The 18,737-nt window shown below is 41.7% G+C and overlaps 2 protein-coding genes across 3 annotated transcripts in view; both read left to right on the top strand.

The window, feature by feature from the left end:
• LOC307015380 (interferon-induced protein 44-like) overlaps positions 1-1,562 on the top strand; it is a 12,967-nt gene extending 11,405 nt beyond the window's left edge. For both annotated transcript variants that reach the window (XM_079643938.1, XM_079643937.1), the window contains exons 6-9: positions 277-420; positions 596-764; positions 922-1,022; positions 1,165-1,562. In XM_079643938.1, the coding sequence (XP_079500064.1) occupies positions 277-420; positions 596-764; positions 922-1,022; positions 1,165-1,326 (576 nt within the window). In that variant the 3' untranslated portion in view covers positions 1,327-1,562. The remainder of the gene's footprint in view (positions 1-276; positions 421-595; positions 765-921; positions 1,023-1,164) is intronic.
• An 11,218-nt stretch (positions 1,563-12,780) lies between these two features.
• On the top strand, positions 12,781-17,364 carry LOC307015378 (interferon-induced protein 44-like). The gene is made up of 10 exons (XM_079643935.1): positions 12,781-12,890; positions 12,974-13,009; positions 13,958-14,027; positions 14,331-14,402; positions 14,499-14,532; positions 14,780-14,975; positions 15,397-15,546; positions 15,718-15,916; positions 16,072-16,172; positions 16,314-17,364. The coding sequence occupies exons 3-10, from the start codon at positions 14,024-14,026 to the stop codon at positions 16,473-16,475; spliced, it is 918 nt and encodes a 305-aa protein (XP_079500061.1). The 5' UTR covers positions 12,781-12,890; positions 12,974-13,009; positions 13,958-14,023; the 3' UTR covers positions 16,476-17,364.
• Positions 17,365-18,737: the final 1,373 nt, after the last annotated feature.

The raw sequence follows: 18,737 nt of genomic DNA, 5'->3' as shown, positions 1-18,737 counted from the left end.
ACAGACCTAAATATGGCAGGCAACCCCCTTTCCCCCACTCCCATTGCTCCCCGGGCGCTGTACAATAGCTGCCCACTGCTCCTAGTACTAGACTCCTTGGATGGGTTAAATGCAGAGGCCAAATGTCACTGTGTGTGCTGTGTGCTGTGTGCTCTGCATATATGACCATTAAAGAGGGGTTTCACCCCTCTGATACTATCTATGATGTAATGTTTTGACCTTTAAGGCAACCGAACAGCCATGTCTTTATGGTAACGGGACTTTCTTGTCTTACAGTACAGAGAGTACACAATCCAAAAGGTTCCAGGGACACATTACCCTTTTGTCTTCAATGACATAATGGGCCTCGAGAAGGATGAAGGAGTTTGTGTGGAAGACATCAAACTGGCCATGAAGGGACACGTGAAGAATGGTTACAATGTACAACTGAATTCATTCAATCTTATCTCTGTTGCATATATTTGAGGAAAACACAATCCCTGCATGATAAATAGTTTGCACATGAAATATGGAAAGCTAACAAGGTTCCAATAGAAATTATTGTATTTCTGATTTCTAATCTTATTTTTTGATTCAATTTAACATTGTTTTTCAGTTCAATCCTCGCTCTTCCTTGTCTGAGAATGATCAACACTACAACAGAGACCCCTCTCTAAATGACAGAGTTCATGTTCTGGTTTGTATCAACCCTGGCAGCATAGCAGGAATGCAGGATGATTCTGTGAGAAAGTTGAGGGAAGTCAGACTTGCAGCCAAGGACATGGGTAAGGGTTAGGCTTTTACAATAATGCATAACATTAGATCTGACATAAATTATATATATATTCTATTTTTATAGAATAAGAACAAATATGATAATGCAATAAAATAACTGTACCAACATTATTTTTAACTGATTTTGATTCTGCTCTGTATTGGCAGACATTCCTGAAATTGCTATTCTCACCAAAATTGATGAAGCCTGTCCAGAGATCAGGAGGGATATAAGGAACGTGTATAAGAGCAAACATCTGAAGAAAAAGGTACGTTTCTGTCTGTAATCTAGTTTTTAGAGAGCTGTAATTCATTTTGGGATATCATTTTGTTTTACTGTTTAATATTGTAACTGCAACATCTCCTTGGATCAGCAGTTTCATTTCTTGAATGTCAAATTCTTAAATGTAGATTGAAGAGGCGAGTGGCGTGCTGGGTTTCCCTCCAAACTGCATCTTTCCTGTGAAGAACTACCACTCAGAGCACGACACAAGTGATGACACTGATACACTGATACTGAGCGCACTGAGACGGATGATTACATCTGGAGAAGACTTTGTCAACGACCTGTAAAACTACATTCTGCTGAGGCAGGTCTTGTTGTTATTATGTTAAATCAAGAATCTGATTATTTGCAGGTCAAGGACTAAATTCTGTTGGAAAATAAAACCTTTTGTTAGATTAAGGATTACATATGTCGTACCCGTCACTGATTTAAAGTTATTTCTATTCAGTGTTGCACTTTATTTATATCAAAATGTTACTACAGTACAGCTGTAAAACCATAATAAATAGCACAAATATTGAAATTTGTCTTTAGTCTCCTTTTTCTCAATTACTTTTCTCTAATGCAGGTGCCCCGTTTAAGTCCGAGTCTGTAACTTCTTCAAAATAAAATGTAAAGTAATATGTATTTATATATGTACAGTATGTATATATATATATATATATATATATATATATAATATATATAAAAGACTAGGTAATGTCAGCGTCAGTTCAGTGTGTGTGCAGTGTTTCTATAAGGTATATGTATCTAGGAATGTAAATATATATCATTTATATCGCATGGTTCCAGATATATTGTTAAGTAGATATTGCAATTTGGTTTGGTTCAGCTCAAGTAAGTTATTGAAGCTGTTCAGCATTGAGGTAATTTAAGTTTTACTGCAAGAAGTCAGTGTCAGTAACCTTACACATTGTACTTTACATATTTTTGTATTTGTGTTGATTTTTCGTCAGGGAATCCAGACAGGCTGGACCACTGGATGCTCAACTAAACCACATAAACATTTACACTTTTAATTGGTCTCCAATTTAGAACGGGATTACTTCTGCTGTGAAGATTCTTAAGGATTTTTGGACCATAATACATTCATATACATATACAGTATATCCCATTACACAAAACTTACCAAATACTTGATCCCTGACACATCAGTTACGTTTTGTGTTCTTTCTTTCAATGTAAAAGGTCAAATTTAAGATTTTGACAATAAGCAACGTGACTTTTGATACTCTGTTATTCTTTTAGTACACTCTTAATTTAAAACAGAATACAAACACAAAGTTGAATATATGGAACTTGGACATATTAAAGGTCACCTATAATGCTATATTTGAACAATATATTATAGGGCCATATCTATACAAAACATGTCTCTGAAGTGTTTTGCTCAAAATACCAAACAGATCACCCATTGTAGCATGCCTCATACCTCTCTATTTCAGCCCTGTTACAAAAGGGCTGATTATGGGTCTGGCCCTTTAAATATAACCCAAACTGCTGCTGGCCACGCCCCTTTGAAGTGTCCGCATGCAAGCGGTGAGCTCTGTGAAGAGAAGGGTGACTACCGGCAGAAACTCAGCTAAACGGCAGCGGCTTGTCTGGTCTTCAACCTTCCAAAATTCTCCCACACCACGCCGCTCCTCCGCTCCCTTCACTGGCTTCCAGTAACTGCTAGAATCCACTTCAAGACACTGGTACCATGCTGCAAATGGATCTGGCCCTTCCTACATCCAGGACATGGTTAAACCGTACACCCCAGCACGTGCACTCCGCTCTGCATCAGCCAAACAGCTCGCCGCACCCGCACTGCGAGGGGGACCCAAGTTCCCGTCAGCAAAAACACTTGGGTTTGCTATCCTGGCTCCAAAATGGTGGAATGAGCTCCCCATTGAAATCAGGACAGCAGAAAGCTTACACATCTTCCGGCGCAGACTGAAAACTCATCTCTTTAGACTCCACTTCGAGCGATTGAATTACTAACAAAGCACTTATATACTAATAAAGGGCTGGTTTATCTAAAGCCAGTTGAGTAGCACTTGAAATGTTTGGCTCTATGAAACCTGATGTACTTATATGATTCTGTTTTCTTCAAGGTTGTATCTTCCTGGTCGAATGCACTTATTGTAAGTCGCTTTGGATAAAAGCGTCAGCTAAATGCAATGTAATGTGATGTAAACACTGCCGTGATTCAACACCATATTGTGTTCCAAATCACATCAAGCATTATATTATGACTTCAACTCTAAGTCCCTCCCTGTCAGGGTTGAGAGAAGCAGGCAGGACCCAAACGCAAATTTAACAGGAAATACAGAGCTCTTCCCCGTGAACACAATCAAAAACAAACAAGGATCTCACAAAGACTAACATAAAACGCAGAACTGGGGTTACGTACTGTAACCCAGTTTCTATGAGTATAGGCGCAGCCCTCTAAGGCTATCGCTATAGGGTAATCCCCACTGCACGTGTGCAGCACTGACAGACTTAATCCACGCCCACCTATGACGTGGGCCCCACCTCCGGGCTCACTTCTGTATAAATAGGAAGTAGGCCCTACAATCCACTCCCACACAAACAGCTTTTCTTCAGCTATTCGCGGAGCCAGTGGGGCCCGAACCTTAGAGGGCTGCGCCTATACTCATAGAAACTGGGTTACAGTGCGTAACCCCAGTTCTATATCGTATAAGGCTTCGCCCTCTAAGGCTATCGCTATTGGGTTAAGGGCGAAGCAGGATGTAGTCTACGCCCCGCTGGTTCCGTCCGTTACCAGAAGCACAAAACACACTTACTCAGTTAATAACCCATGTCCATTTCGTCCTGAGATGTGGCTTCTTCCTCTGATGTGTGAGGAGGAGGAAAGAAACCATTCAAAGCTATCACTCTCGCTCTAAAAGAGCTTGTGATAACCTTTGGCATAAAAAACGGGTTAGGGCAGCTGAGCTGCCATCTCCTTGGATCCGGAGACATGACAGAGCCACAGAGAGAGCAGACAAGTCACTCACCCTTTTATCTGATGTCAGAGCCAAGAGCAGAGCTACTTTGGCTGACAAAGACTTCAGGGGAACCTGATCTAAAGGTTCAAATGGAGCTTTACTCAGTGCGCGTAACACTAAAGCCAAAACCCATTGAGGCGCCAAAGCGCGTGACACAGGTCTGAGTCTCTGTGCTCCCCGTAGAGAACGTTTTGTCAGAGGGTGACTAAACACCGTGCTGATCCCAAAACCTACGTGGCAAGATGAAATGGCAGCAGCATATGTTTTGACCGTGCTATAAGCCAATTCTTGTCCAGCAACAGCTGGAGGAGCGACAGCACGAGGCAGGGGGCCCGTAACGGGGTCCAGGCTTTTCCATACATACCAAACGGAACATTGTCCATTTGGCTGTGTAGGATGTGTGTTCAGCAGCTGCGCTGATCGCTACTTTGTTGTCTTTTCGAATCAACACATGTTGATTGTACAGCAACAGGATGAAGTGCTGGCTTACTTTCCATACGGAGAGTAATTCCCGCACGTTTATATGGAGAGACATGTGACCCTGCCACTGTCCCCCCACTGCCTGCGACATGCACGTTCCTCAGCCTGCGAGAGATGCGTCTGTGAACACTGCGGTGTGTGACGTCACTCTGCTCAGGGGCACCCCCACTGACGTGGAGATTTTTCCAGTAGGTTAAATCCAAACCCACGGAAGGAGGAATGTACACCATGCATCTCCTCTGACGCACAGGGTCGATACGCAGGCGAATAAACCACCTCTGGAAGTCTCCTCACTGTGAAGGAGACCCAGGGGGATCACCACGTGACCAGCTGATATCATGCCTAACAGCTGCATCACGGAGAGGGCTGTCACCGCCCCGCGGGGTGTGACGCGCCGGAGGAGAGCTGTTCGAGTTGCCTAAAGACCAATAGGTTTTAAAGACAGCCGGTTTAAGCAGCGAGCCATGCTGCCTATAACCCACAGGTTAGGGGCAGCCGGCTTAACCGGTGAGCCTTGCTGCTTATTATTATCCATCTGTCCATCGAACACACGCGTCGCCACTCTGAGTAATACTCTGAGAGCGCGCGACATGCTCTGGATGTGCTGTGGTTGTCATGGTGACGAGCCACGTCAGAGCCCCTCGCCGCCGTTGCCCGTGAAGCAGCCCAAGAGCGGCCCGGACCGAAAATGCTACGAGGGGGCCTCCACACACTGCATCTCACACCGGCTCTCATCCTGTCTCTGTTTAGGAGAAGGCTCGTAAACTGGACATTAAGGCGCGTTTCACGCTCAAACCTGCTGAGGAATGAGCGGAGGTGTATGCAGTGCTATTTACACAGTGCGTAATAACAGCCCTGGGCTCATTATGACCGTGTGTAGTATAGGCACATCTGGGACAGAGGAAAAACCGTGTTGCCTGCTAACAGGGTTAACAGCTGCACCGGAGGAGAGCTGTCACTTTCTCCATTCTCTGCTGTGAGAGTCGCGCTCTCATGCGGGCTGAGTTCAATTCCACTCCCAGTTAAATGTCTGGGAGGGAAGAGGACTCTTCTTCCAGTTGATAATGAAACCCAGGTTTGACAGATGAGATACGAGCTGTATCGTCTGAAAAACCGCTTCCTCCCTTGAGCGAGCCAGCCGCAGCCGGTCGTCCAGGCAAAATAACACTCTCATCCCCATTCTGAGCAGCTGCTCCAACCGTCTCCATCCACTTCGAAAAAAGTGCGTGGAGCCAGGAATGAGAAACGCAGGAATTTGCTGTGATTCGGGATGAAGGTTACGTGGAGCTAAGCATCCTTCAGGACTATGGATGTGAACCTCCCCTGGTGAACACACTCCAGCACCTGTTTGATCGTCAGCATGGGAAAAGGCCATTCCCTTGTTGGACACTGACAAGTCGAGGATGGGTCTCATTCCCCCTGCCCCGTCTCCTTCGGGACCAGAAAATAGCGGGAGTAAAAAAAAACGATTTTCTTCCCCTTGAGGAACCCTGGAGAAAGGCTTTCTTTAACCCGAGTTCCCGCCGCTCTGCAAGGAGCGCGAGACACTGTTCCTGGGATGAAAAGACTTCCTGTATCCCATAGAACTGCGGGGGGGGGGGGGGGGGAGAAGCGGACTGCAGAGACTACCCTCTGCCCATCCGCCTGCTCATCCATCTGTCCATCAGACACACGCGCCGCCACCCTGAGTACCATACAGTACTCTGATAGCGCCGGGTGTACATTCTCTGGATGTGCTGTGGTTGGTAACAAACCACGCCAGAGCCCTCCACACGCTGCATTTCACACAGGCTCTCGTTATGTCGTTGTTTAGGAGTAGACTCGTAAACCGCGCTTTCACGCTCAACACCACTAAGGGATGAGTGAAGGTGTGTGCAGTGCTGTCCACACGATGCCTAATAATGGCCCTCCGTGGGCTTATTACGACCGTGGGTAGGAGGTGTCTGAGACAGAGGAAAAATCCATGCTGCCTAAACCCAAAAAGTTTAAGGTAGACGGATTTGAATAGCAAGCCCTGCTGTTATTAACCGATAAGTTAAAAAACCCAGCCGGCTTAACCAATAGGCTATTGGCAGCAGCCGGCTTAACCGGGGAGCCTTGCTGCATTAACTTCCCTCTGTCCATCTAACACACGCGCCGTCACTCAAGGCGCGAACCTGCTCAGGATGTGCTGTGGTTGTCATGGTGACGAGCCACGCCAGAGCCCTCCAGACGTTGCATTTCACACAGGCTCTCCTTATGTCGCGTTTAGGAGAAGGCTCGTAAACCGGACATTTAAGGTGCCTTCGCGCTCAACAACCCTGAGGGATGAGCGGAGGTGTGTGCAGCGCTGTCCACACTGTAATAATGGCACTCATGGCTCATTACCACCGTCTGATCCCTCCTCTGTGTAGTGGCTCCAGCCTTCTCGACACAAAAATGCGAGGAGCCAGGAAATATCCAAACGGCAGACGATTGTCTGGTCAGATATTCCCTGAAATGAGAAAACGCAGGAATTTCCTGTGTTTTGGGATGATGGGTACGTGGAAGTATACATCCTTCAGGTGGAAGTGAACCAGTCGTCCTGGTGAACACACCGAAAGGGCTGCGCCGGGGCCTCCACACGCTGCGTCTCACTCCGACTCTCATCATGAGGCGCGTACACGCTCAGGGGATGGATGGAGGTGTGTGCAGTGCTGCCCACATGAGGCGTTATAACGGCGCTCATGGGTTTATTAAGGCCGTGTGTACGAGGCGTATCTCGGACAGAGGAATGCCACGAGCTCTGTAGTTTATTAACCAACAGGTTAAAACCAGGCTTCTGCAACACATTAGTGGCAGCTGGCTTAATTAGCGCGCTCTGAAATGTATAAACCGACAGGTTAAAACTAGGCTTTAGCAACGAGCCCTGCTGGCTATTAACCGACAGGTTATAGGCAGCTGGTTTTGTTACGGAGAGTGAATAACAAACTTGGATAGACGAAACACTCTTCGGTGAACTGAGTCACATACAAAAGAAGCACCAACACTGAACACAGGAGGAGACCAGACTAAATACACAGAAGGGTAATCACAGGACAAGCAACAGCCGGGCAGGGGAGGAGAAACACAAGGGCCACAGGTGAACACAATCAAACAACTAGACACACCAGGGAAACTAACGACGGGAGAAAAAAACACAGGGAAAAGGACCAGACAATAACCCAGGAGGAAAAACATGACAGCAAAACACCCAAACCTAGACAGACAACACTAAAAACCGTGACATAAACCTGGGGGTGTGACAGAACCCCCCCCTCAAGGGACGGATCCCAGACGTCCCAAAAAACAAAGTCCAGCAGGGTGGGTGGAGGGGGTCTGGAGGACGGGTCTCGGGCGGACGGCCCGGGGGCAAGGCAGAGACCATGGATGGGGTCTCGGGCGGACGGCCCGGGGGCAAGGCAGAGTTCAAAAAGGGGAACTCGGGCGGACGGCCCGGGGGCAAGGTAGAGTTCAAAAAGGGGAACAGAAGAGCAGAAGACTAGTCGGCGGGGGCCTCCAACGGGACAGGACACAGGGTTGGCAGGACCCCCGGCAGGAGAGTAGTCGGCGGGGCCTCCAACGGCACAGGACATAGGGTTGGCAGGCCCCCCGCAGAAGAGTAGTCGGCGGGGTCTCCAACGGCACGGAACACAGGATTGGCAGGACCCCCAGCAGAAGAGTAGTCGGCGAGGCCTCCAACGGCACAGGACATAGGGTTGGCAGGACCCCCGGCAGAAGAGTAGTCGGTGGGGTCTCCAACGGCACAGGACATAGGATTGGCAGGACCCCTGGCAGAAGAGTAGTTGGCGGGGCCTCCAACGGCACAGGACATAGGGTTGGCAGGACTGAGACAAATGGTTGACTACAGAGAACACTTCCTTAACAACATTTCAATCGGGAGAGACGTGATGTATGAAATACATGTTTATTATCGGGTCACATTATATAAATGAAACATAATGATGACAGTTTATAACAAGTGAATGAAATGGTGTTTGGCGATTAGGCCCAGGTTTTGTAGGATATCATTCGGGAAGGGAAAGAACCGTTTCCGATGAACCCCCCCGGGTCTAGACACTGGTGGTGGTGATAAGTGGTTAGGTCCGGTTGGAAGGGAGAAGGTTAAGCTTGGTCCTGAGTTGGAAGCAGGAGGCGAAGGGGTGGAGGAGGGTTGCGCGTTGACAACTGGAAGACAGTTGATGGAAAAGGGGAGAGCATATATAGAGGGATTAACAGGTGCGATGATTGGGCTTGTGAATGGAGGGAAGACATAGGTTAGCTGAGGAGTGGCGCTCCCTATCATTTAGTGAAGGGAGCGAGTATTGCCATGACACGCAATACGAAGTGATAGGTCTTCCTGCCTGAACTTGCGCTGAGCTTCATGTAGTCCCACATACTGCATAAAGCATGATCTAACACACTAACACATGTAACAGTGAAGGGCAGTCAACATTGTTATAGATATATCATAGCATTTATATTATACAAAATATAGGCAAAGTGAGCCTGTTTGTAGTTTGTATGACTCAATGGAAAATGTTGGGAAATAAATTATCTTAACTTTACATTTGAATTCTACTAACTCATGATTTCTAAGGTTTACTATTTCAATCAAACAAACTAATTCCTGTTAACTTAGATAAGGCTACAACAACACAAAATAGTTTGTCTGTAAACAAAGTGTGTAAACTCTGACAATCCCCCTAAAAATAATGCATTAAAAACACTCATGACTCAGCTGCATTACAACATTAGTTTTCAAATGCCAAAAAGTAATTCAATAAACATTGAATTTCAAACAGACGGTTTAAGTGAAACAGTTTTGTTTCCCAGTCCGAGCATTGCTGTTTGAATACATTTGAGTGTATTTGTAATCCAATTGCATGTATATGTAAGCCCAAATAACAGACAAACTGCCCGAGGCAAGTCTTTGTTTCTGTCCATGAGAACACCTCCCTCAAGTACAATGGCAGTGGAGATGGGCTCGAGCTGCATTATGCTGGGACCCTTCGGAGGACTGTCTTCAATGAGTCACATAAGCACACCAACAGATGCACGGGCCTCATCTCTCGCTGTTTCCTGCATAGAAATACACATGTTATTTATAATAGCAAGTTAAGTTTGCTACCTATTATATTTGGACTTCCTATGAAAACATTCATGTTGTGTTTTGAAGTATTTATTAAAAATGTTAGCTCCAAGTATCAAACTGCATTGTAACTTTGTTGCCAAAAAAGTTCTGTAAATGTGGTATGAAGAAACCAATGCTATTTATTTTGTCTAGCCTTTATTTATACAGGTGTAGATCTCATTGAGACACAAGGGTTGCGTTCGGATAGTTTAAAAATCAGCTGCTAAGTTCTAACCCTATCTCCTATTCCTTGACCTCTGAGTGAAACGTCACGGGGTTAAGGGATAGTCGATAGGAGAATTCAAAAGGACTTAGGAGAAGAGACTGCGGTACTTTAGAGAATCCGAATGCACTTTCACTATCCGACGTGTTTATGATGCGCCAGTGGACGTCATTGTGTGCGTCTGCTGCTGTGGGGAAACTATGGAAACTACAGTTGTCTATACAACGGACTACAACATGGATGTATAATAAGAAGGAGGGACTACTGTAAACTCATCTGGAGACTCTGCACCGACGTGCTCTGATGCTGTTGTTTTATGCTTTATGCTTTATGAACAACAGAGAAACATATTCTTCATGACCAAAGTTGGAATTGAAATAAAAAAGTGAAACTTATGCTCGTCACCCTCTCCCTCCGGTCCACATTAATAGAAATGATCCCAATACGTATGATTGTATGAACTATGAAAAGATCTTAAAATCAATACAAATGTATTTATTATAAACGTTAGTCCTTAACACGTATCACTGTGTATATTCAAACATCTTTTAAAAGTTGAACAAACCCCACACAGCTCAGTGAAATGTTGACTTTATTTGATCATTTCAGTAAAAACTAAGGTTCATATTTAACTTTTTGATTATAATACTGATGAACATTCAAAACAAAGCACTTTGGCAACTTACCACATACGTTTTAAAATACTTAATAAGCACCGTAAGTTTCATGATATCATTTCTCCGTCATAATCGGTTGTGTCCGTGAACGGCCGACTGTTATGTGACGTCAAATGCTGCGGCTGCAATGCATTGTGGGGCAGCATTTTCTCCTCTCCTTTCGGTTAGGGAGGTCCAGTGGTTCCTAAGCTAAAGGAGGTTATAAAGGAAGTTTGAAACCTCCTTTCCTATCATTCTAGAGAAACGGCACTTAACATGGCTGCCACTGAGGGACTTCCGGGTCATTTCACTCGGTTAGGAAGGTTCCTAAGCTAAATGGACTATTCGAACGCAACCAAGGTCTCATTTTCAAGAGAAACCTGTTCAGGTGTAACACTACCACACAAAGTTACAGACAGACAGGACACTAAAATACAACATCGTAAAAAAAGTAGTCATTGAAATCCATATACAGTCAGATATAGCAGGTGCAAATGGGTATCAAAGTGTTCAGCTTAAGTTCCTACTGAAGTGTGTTCCAGGTCGAGGGGGCAGAGTATGATATGGCTTTTTTCCCAAGCACCGTGCGTACTGAGGGGACGGACGGAGTGATGTAATTTTGAGATTGTAGTCTATAGCTCTACTGTTTGTGGGATATGTAAGTGGATATGTAGAGGGGCAGCAGTCCAAGCATAGCGGTATAGATAAGTTTGTACCAGTGCAGTGATCTGCGCATTGATAATGATGTCCAGTTGACTAAAGCGTACAGCGTGCAATAGTGTGTGAGGGGTTTAGAGTTGGTTATGAACCTCAGAGCCCCATGGTAAACAGCGTCCAGCAGATGATGCGAGTGAGCTGAGGCGTTCACGTACACAACATCCCCGTAGTCCAAGAGCGGCAAAAAGGTGGCAGCTACAAGCCGTTTCCTCGCACTTGTGGAGAAGCAGGCCTTATTTCTAAAAAACATACATACAGCTTGGTACGTACATTTATTTTACACCGACTTTCTGATCTACTTTCCTGGTACTGACAATGTAGTAAACAGTATTTTGTGGAAACCAAATTACTTATTTTTGTTCCATGTCTGTGTGAGTATGTATGACTTATCAATAAATGCAACCCAAACTGCTTTTTGTGTCCAAGTAATTACAAAGCATGTCTTGTAGAAATCACTTGATGTTTGAGGTTTGAACACTCAGAGCAGTGCACAGACGATTGGTGTCTAACTTTGGTCATGAGCGGCTGCAATTTATGTGTGCGACACACCCTGTCAACCCTTAGTAAGAGATTCATTTTGTTAGATCACATGATCCAAAGGGAACTGATTTTTTAAACATGCAAAGCTACGTGGCCTCACACTATGAACTGTGTAAATAACACCAAACAGGCAGCAACAACGGCAACTGGACACAATTGTAACAATTGTTGTTCTACTACATAATTTATTTGATTCTGATCAAAACAGTTTAAAGACTAAATACTTTCACTCACTTACTTAAGTGATTTGGTGTGTCTTTAAGAAATAATTGCAATGAGGCTTTGATCTAAATTATTGTGTGTAAAAGGCTACAACAAAAACAGCCTGAATTTTTTGATTTTCTTTTTCTTTTTTTAAACAGCAACAATTCAAACTGATCAAAGATTCAAAATAGTTCAAGTTGCAGTTTAAAATGACAGAGAAAATATTTCATTTTAAGTCTTTGTTGAAGTGGAAGCAACAAAGACTTCACATTTGTTGAAGTGGGAGCATTAAAAGTTGAGTTGGTGTACTCACTAAAAAGCAGATGAAACTGCATTTGAACCATGACAGGTCAAAGTAGGTGAACAGCCAGATGAAGAAGACCACAGCATGGTGAGAGGTGATGCAGTGTTGGATGGTAGGCAGAGGACAAAATGCCTTCACTTGACCCTCTGTCTCCCGCAGGAACCTCACTGGTGACATGTTTTCCAGGCTTAGTCATTGGGTGTGATAGGTGATGGAAAGAAAATGCACTAGCAGAGTACAGACAGGCATTGTGTCTCATAGTACATAGCACTTTGCTCTCTGAGAAACCAAAATAGACATCTGCGGAAAAAAGTGAGCATCTCTCTAATTTTCTATTGGATGATTGGCTGATCCGAAACTGCTAAAACGTTTGAACTGGGGCAATCTGGAGTTTCAGCTGGTTTTTCCTGCTGTCGAAAGGATGTGTTATTTTCAATTCAATTGGTGACACACCCAACCTGCGTCAGGTGCAAATTCTTTCAAAACAAAGGGCAAAAAACGAAACCGAAAGGATGTTAAAACTTTTATAGCTGCAGGTCTGCACCCAAAACACTTCAATGTAGATAACACAAAACAGGATTCAACAACTACTGACACGTTAAGGTAACTGTGTCTCTAAATTCACAAGTGATTAGTGATTATGAACTAATTGTAGCCGCTTCTTATTTTTCTACTTGTTCTTGAAGTTGAAGGGCATTCGGGCGAGAGACACATAAGTGAAGGTAATGACTTTTTATATATTTTTTACAACCAAGTACATTTTCTTTATGCTATCTTAATGTTAGTGTCTTACCAATTTGTATGTATCGTTCCTGATGTTGTTATTATTATTATTATAAATAAGTAATCCACATAATACATACATCCAAGAAACTGTGGCCCAGTTATTTTTGTCAAATTAATGAAAAAGAAACTTGAAATACATAATTTTTTTAAATTTCAAAGTCATTACTTGGAGTAAACGACACGTCAGCTGAGGTCATTTATTTTAACAATTTGTTTTATACCGATATAATTGTTGTTTTTAAATATAGCCTGATCATAAGGGATAGAACAGGGCACAGAAGGCATTACCGTATAGGGTCTTTTTTCAATGACTGCACTCAAAGAGAACAGCATTAACATGTTTGGGGATAAGTTAAATAATGTATTTTCCCTTCAATGTCTGTAAAACGTAAGGTGCAGTAAACATGAACAGACTTATACATTTTCACTGAAGTTGTAGATTAAATACATCTTTCAATTATATATAGATAGATGTATTTAAAGGGTTTAAGATAACACTAAACTGTCCCTATGGCAGTAGTATGCTTATAAGTATATACTGTAAACTCATAAGCAAGTACTGTCAGTATTTATTAAGTGGGACAATTTAGCTTTTGATCAAGTGAAAGTAAAAAAGTTTTACAGTTTTTAGTTATTTTACCTTTGTACTTTTTAAATTGTACAAACTTTATTTGTTGTATATTTTCTGCAGTAACAATTCAACAGACTTTAAGATATGAATAAATGATAACAAGTTTTCCTGTGCAGCACATTTGAGTCAGTATGAGAAGTTTCAAAACAAAGGGATTAACAATATTATACATCATTATAATAACTACTTACTATACATGATGAATGTTGTGAAAGATTTGATCTCAAATGTTGTATTGATAATGTTTTTGCAGCAATTCTTTGTTAAAGCCATAGGAAACGACCAATCGAATTCCCCCTCACCTCGCCTGCCTTCTGAAATGGGTAAGTAACTCAACATTTTTCAAAACAATGCCTAATAGAGGTATACAAGTATATAGTGTAAACTCATAAGCAAGTCATGTGTCGATTTGTTGAGCGGGAAAATTTAACTTTTGATCAAGTAACTCAACGTATGTCTAACAATTTAACTTTTGATCAAGTGAAAGTAAATATTTGTTACAGTTTTTTGTTATTTAACCTTTGTACTTTTCAAATTGAACAAACTTTAGTTGTTGTATATTTGCTGAAGTAACAATTCAACAGACTTTAAGATATTAATAAATGATGAAAGGTTTTCCCGTGCAGGCTTATGGAATTGGTTAACATCTCTTTTTGAGTACCATTATTCCCCACCTCCCCCTCCACCTTCCCCAAAAGGTAAGTAACTCAACATATGTCTAAATATTGTCTATTAGCTCAAATCAATCAAAATGGGACTAATGTTTTACTGCAAATGTTCACTTTACTTTTCAGTTTTGCCTGACGAATGGAGGAACGTTCCTTGGCGGTGAGTTCATTTTTCAGTGTGGTGTCTCTGGTGTTTAGTGGCTTTTATTCAAATTACACTTTTTAAAAGCACAACTATCTAACTGTTCACTCCTTTGTTGAGACTTACTTTTGTTATGCAATTGTTTCTATTTGATGTCACTTCTTAGAAAAATAATGTTTTCTTCTCTTGGGTCTCAGTGAAACCATTATGCATAACTGATAATAATTTGATCTAAACTAAAGTCTAATGTTTTTCCATTAAACAGAAACAAAGTGGGAGATTTGCAGATTGTGAAGGATTACCAGCCTTTTAAAGAGGATGTCCAGCTCAGATTTATGCTTTATGGACCAGCTGGTGCTGGCAAGTCCAGCTTCGTCAACTCTGTGGACAGTGTTTTACGTGGCAAAATAACTCGTCGAGCTGCTGCAGATTCACTCTTCCGCGGGAGCTTCACCACACAAGTAAGAATCCCTGAAAGCATTTCATAAGACACAACAACAATTAAAAAAACACAGAACATATTTTTCTCTGGCTCAGTGGTTAGAGCTGGTGCCCCATGTTCTGAGGCTCAGTCCATGCTGAGGAAGATGCAAGTTTGAATCTGGCTTGTGGTCCATTAACACATGTCTTCTTTTTATCTCCCCCCTACCAAGAGGTTGATTCTCAAATAAACCGGATAATCTGGCCCCCCAAAACAGAATTTGCGTTACAATATTCCGTTTTTTAATTGTAGTTTGAATTTTTTAAATGTGGTATTTGATTTTAAGTTTTTATTTTTTTATGTTGATTTCTGATTTTTCTTTTAAATATTTTCTATTTTGTGAAATGATGTTATGTTTTAAAGGTTAGGGCGACCATAACGGCATTTTTCTTATCTTACAGTACAGAGAGTACAAAATCCAAAAAGCACCAGGGACACATTACCCTTTTGTCTTCAATGACATCATGGGCCTCGAGAGGGATGCACGTAGAGGAGTTAGTTTGGAAGACATCAAATTAGCCATGAAGGGACACGTGAAGGATGGTTACCAGGTACAACTTGGTACAACACAATCCCACATTGTGGTCATTTTCTACCATCCATATTATGGATGGAATGTATGAAATATGAAATATAGAAAACTAACGAGACTCCATTAGAAACTATTGTATTTGTGCATGCAAATTATTATTTTTTATTTTTTATTTAACATTGTTTTCCAGTTCAATTCTGACTCTCCCATCGCTGAGGGTAACCAACACTACAACAGAGACCCCTCTCAAAGTGAAAGAGTTCATGTTCTGGTTTGCATCATCCCTGGCAACACAGCAGGATTACAGAATGATGATAACCCATCACAGTTACTGACTAAGGATTTTGAGACAAAGTTGAGGGAAGTCAGACTTGCAGCCAGGGATATGGGTAAGGGTTGAATAATAAATTAACAAATACAATTATATACATTGTATTTTAAAAGTATATTTAATGTATCGTAATTCTAATAAAATATAATAACACAGTAAAATAACCTGACCAACATTATTTTAACTGAATCTGATTTTGCTCTGTATTTCCAGGAATTCCTGAAATTGCTATTCTCACCAAAATTGATGAAACCTGTCCAGAGGCCCATAAGGATATACAGAACGTGTATAAGAGCAAGTACCTGAAGAACAAGGTACGTTTCTATTGGTAATTTAGTTTTAGACAACTGTAATTCAAGTTGGAATATCATTTTGTTTTACACTGTTATATTGTAACAGCAAAATCTCCTTGGATCAGCACTTTCATTTCTTAAATGTCAAATTCTTAAATGTAGATTGAGGAGGTGAGTGTCAGGATGGGATTTCCACAAAACTGCATCTTTCCTGTGAAGAACTACCACTCAGAGATCGACACAAATGATCACACTGATACACTGATACTGAGCGCACTGAGAGGGATGATTGAATCTGGAGAAGACTTTGTCAACGACCAGTAAAAATAAATACTGCATAGGCAGATCTTCTTTCTTTTTTTTTAAATGTAAAAAGGTCCTGTTAACAATTATGATAATTACATGAAGTGGGCAAAATGGCTTTTAGTTTTTTTTTTTGCAGCCTGTAATGCATCATATCTATAATATAAATGATGGTGTCTCTACCTTAATGAGTAGAGTATGAAAAGGCTTCATTTTTCCTATATTTGAGGTTTTCTTTGCATTATGATTTGTGATTGTTAGTTATATGCTTTGTTGATTCAGGTGGTAATTTATATTGCCTTCTCCGCAGGTAATCGAGAATCTGAATATTCGTAGGTCGAAGATGAGATTTGGTTGAAACGTGTTCAGAATAATGATACCTGTCACTGATTAAAAAGTGTTTTGTATATAATCTTTTTTTTTTTATGTAACCAGATCATATTCATCAAATAATGATAACATCAATATTTTTAAATGACATAATAATAATACACATAATTGTTTCAATCAAGACAACAGATCAGAGCAGTTCTGTGATTTGCAGCTCATTCAGATCAAAGCAGCTTCACTTGTCTCTAAGAAAACCCTCGTCAGGTTTTAAAACATGCATGTGATTACACTCTTAAAAACAATACATGGTGTTTCTTAATTTTGCTTGCATTAAATCGTTCAACAATGATGTACATTAATTGTTTAAAAATATTTGGTGAATCCATATTTTGTTGTTACATTGGGAGGGTGCAAAGTCATGATAATCAGTGCCTGTTTTATACAGTGTGCCTATTCTAGGATGGTTACATTTTAATGCTTTGATTTCTGTAAAGATGAAGATGAAGCTGTTGATCTACAATCATTTGATTCTCACCAATAATATTTTGAGCAATAAATGCATTCACACATTCAATTGTGACTTAGTGTGTACTGTAGTCATTTGGTGTAAATCCTCATTGCTGAAAAGGTAAGGTTGAAACATATGTATTCAAACTTGATATGAATGTAAAGGATCGTCAAGGCAGCACATTTATTTGGGTTGTTGGCACGCAGCAAATCATTTTTGGGTGGTCTCTGCTGTTTTGCTTCTAACGCTATGGCCTAAAATGAATAATTGTACCGTATGGTTTAACAACAGCAAACTTGACATTTCATTCAGTAACAATGCCTCTACTTAAATGTCTTTAGAAATGTCCCTCTAATCACAAATGCTACAAACTCACTCAGACTCATTCCAATTTCATACATATTTTTTAAGTAGATTTAGAATAAACAATTTGGAGAAAATATGATATTTCAATCAGGAGAGACGTGATGTATGGAATACATGTTTATTATCGGGTCACATTATATAAATGAAACATAATGATGACAGTTTATAACAAGTGAATGAAATGGTGTTTGGCGATTAGGCCCAGGTTTTGTAGGATATCATTCGGGAAGGGAAAGAACCGTTTCCGATGAACCCCCCTGGGTCTAGACACTGGTGGTGGTGATAAGTGGTTAGGTCCGGTTGGAAGGGAGAAGGTTGAGCTTGGACCTGAGGTGGAAGCAGGAGGCGAAGGGGTGGAGGAGGGTTGCGCGTTGACACCTGGAAGACAGCTGATGGAAAAGGGGAGAGCATATATAGAGGGATTAACAGGTGCGATGATTAGGCTTGTGAATGGAGGGAAGTGATAGGTTAGCTGAGGAGTGGCGCTCCCTATCATTTAGTGAAGGGAGCGAGTATTGCCATGACGCGCAATACGAAGTGATAGGTCTTCCTGCTTGAACTTGCGCTGAGCTTCATAACAACTTGTTTTTGTTCAGAAAATGACCTCACCTTACTGTAATGCAGCCACAATAACACTGATGCCATATCACACTATTGGGATATGAGATTACATTGCATTTAATTTAGCTGATGCTTTTATCCAAAGCTTTTATCATATCGTTTCACATTTAACAGCAGTATCTTTGCTGAATGCACCAGCTCAGCTTCAACACAACTCCCCTGCCAATACCATGATATACTGTGGCAATAAAATATCTTAACTCATAGCTCCACTCACAATTTTCCTCCTAAAATATAACTTAATTGACAAGATACATTCCATAAATGATGTTTGGGGGGAAACTTCTGTGTAGCAATTCAGTGGGAGTCACCGACTCATGAAGGAGACACGGGAAGAGCAGGAGCTTTGATGTCAAACACTGATGGTTTATTCAGGAGCTTCGGCCGGAGAATTCACATCACAAGTCAAAGAGCCAGAGGTTCTGACTTCACGGTAGAGTTGCCACATCAAATCTGAA

This window comes from Notothenia rossii (genome assembly GCF_949606895.1).
Source record: "Notothenia rossii genome assembly, chromosome: 8".
NCBI lineage: Eukaryota > Metazoa > Chordata > Actinopteri > Perciformes > Nototheniidae > Notothenia > Notothenia rossii.
Note: the sequence above shows the minus strand (reverse complement) of the source record. Positions and strands in the feature narration are given on the sequence as shown.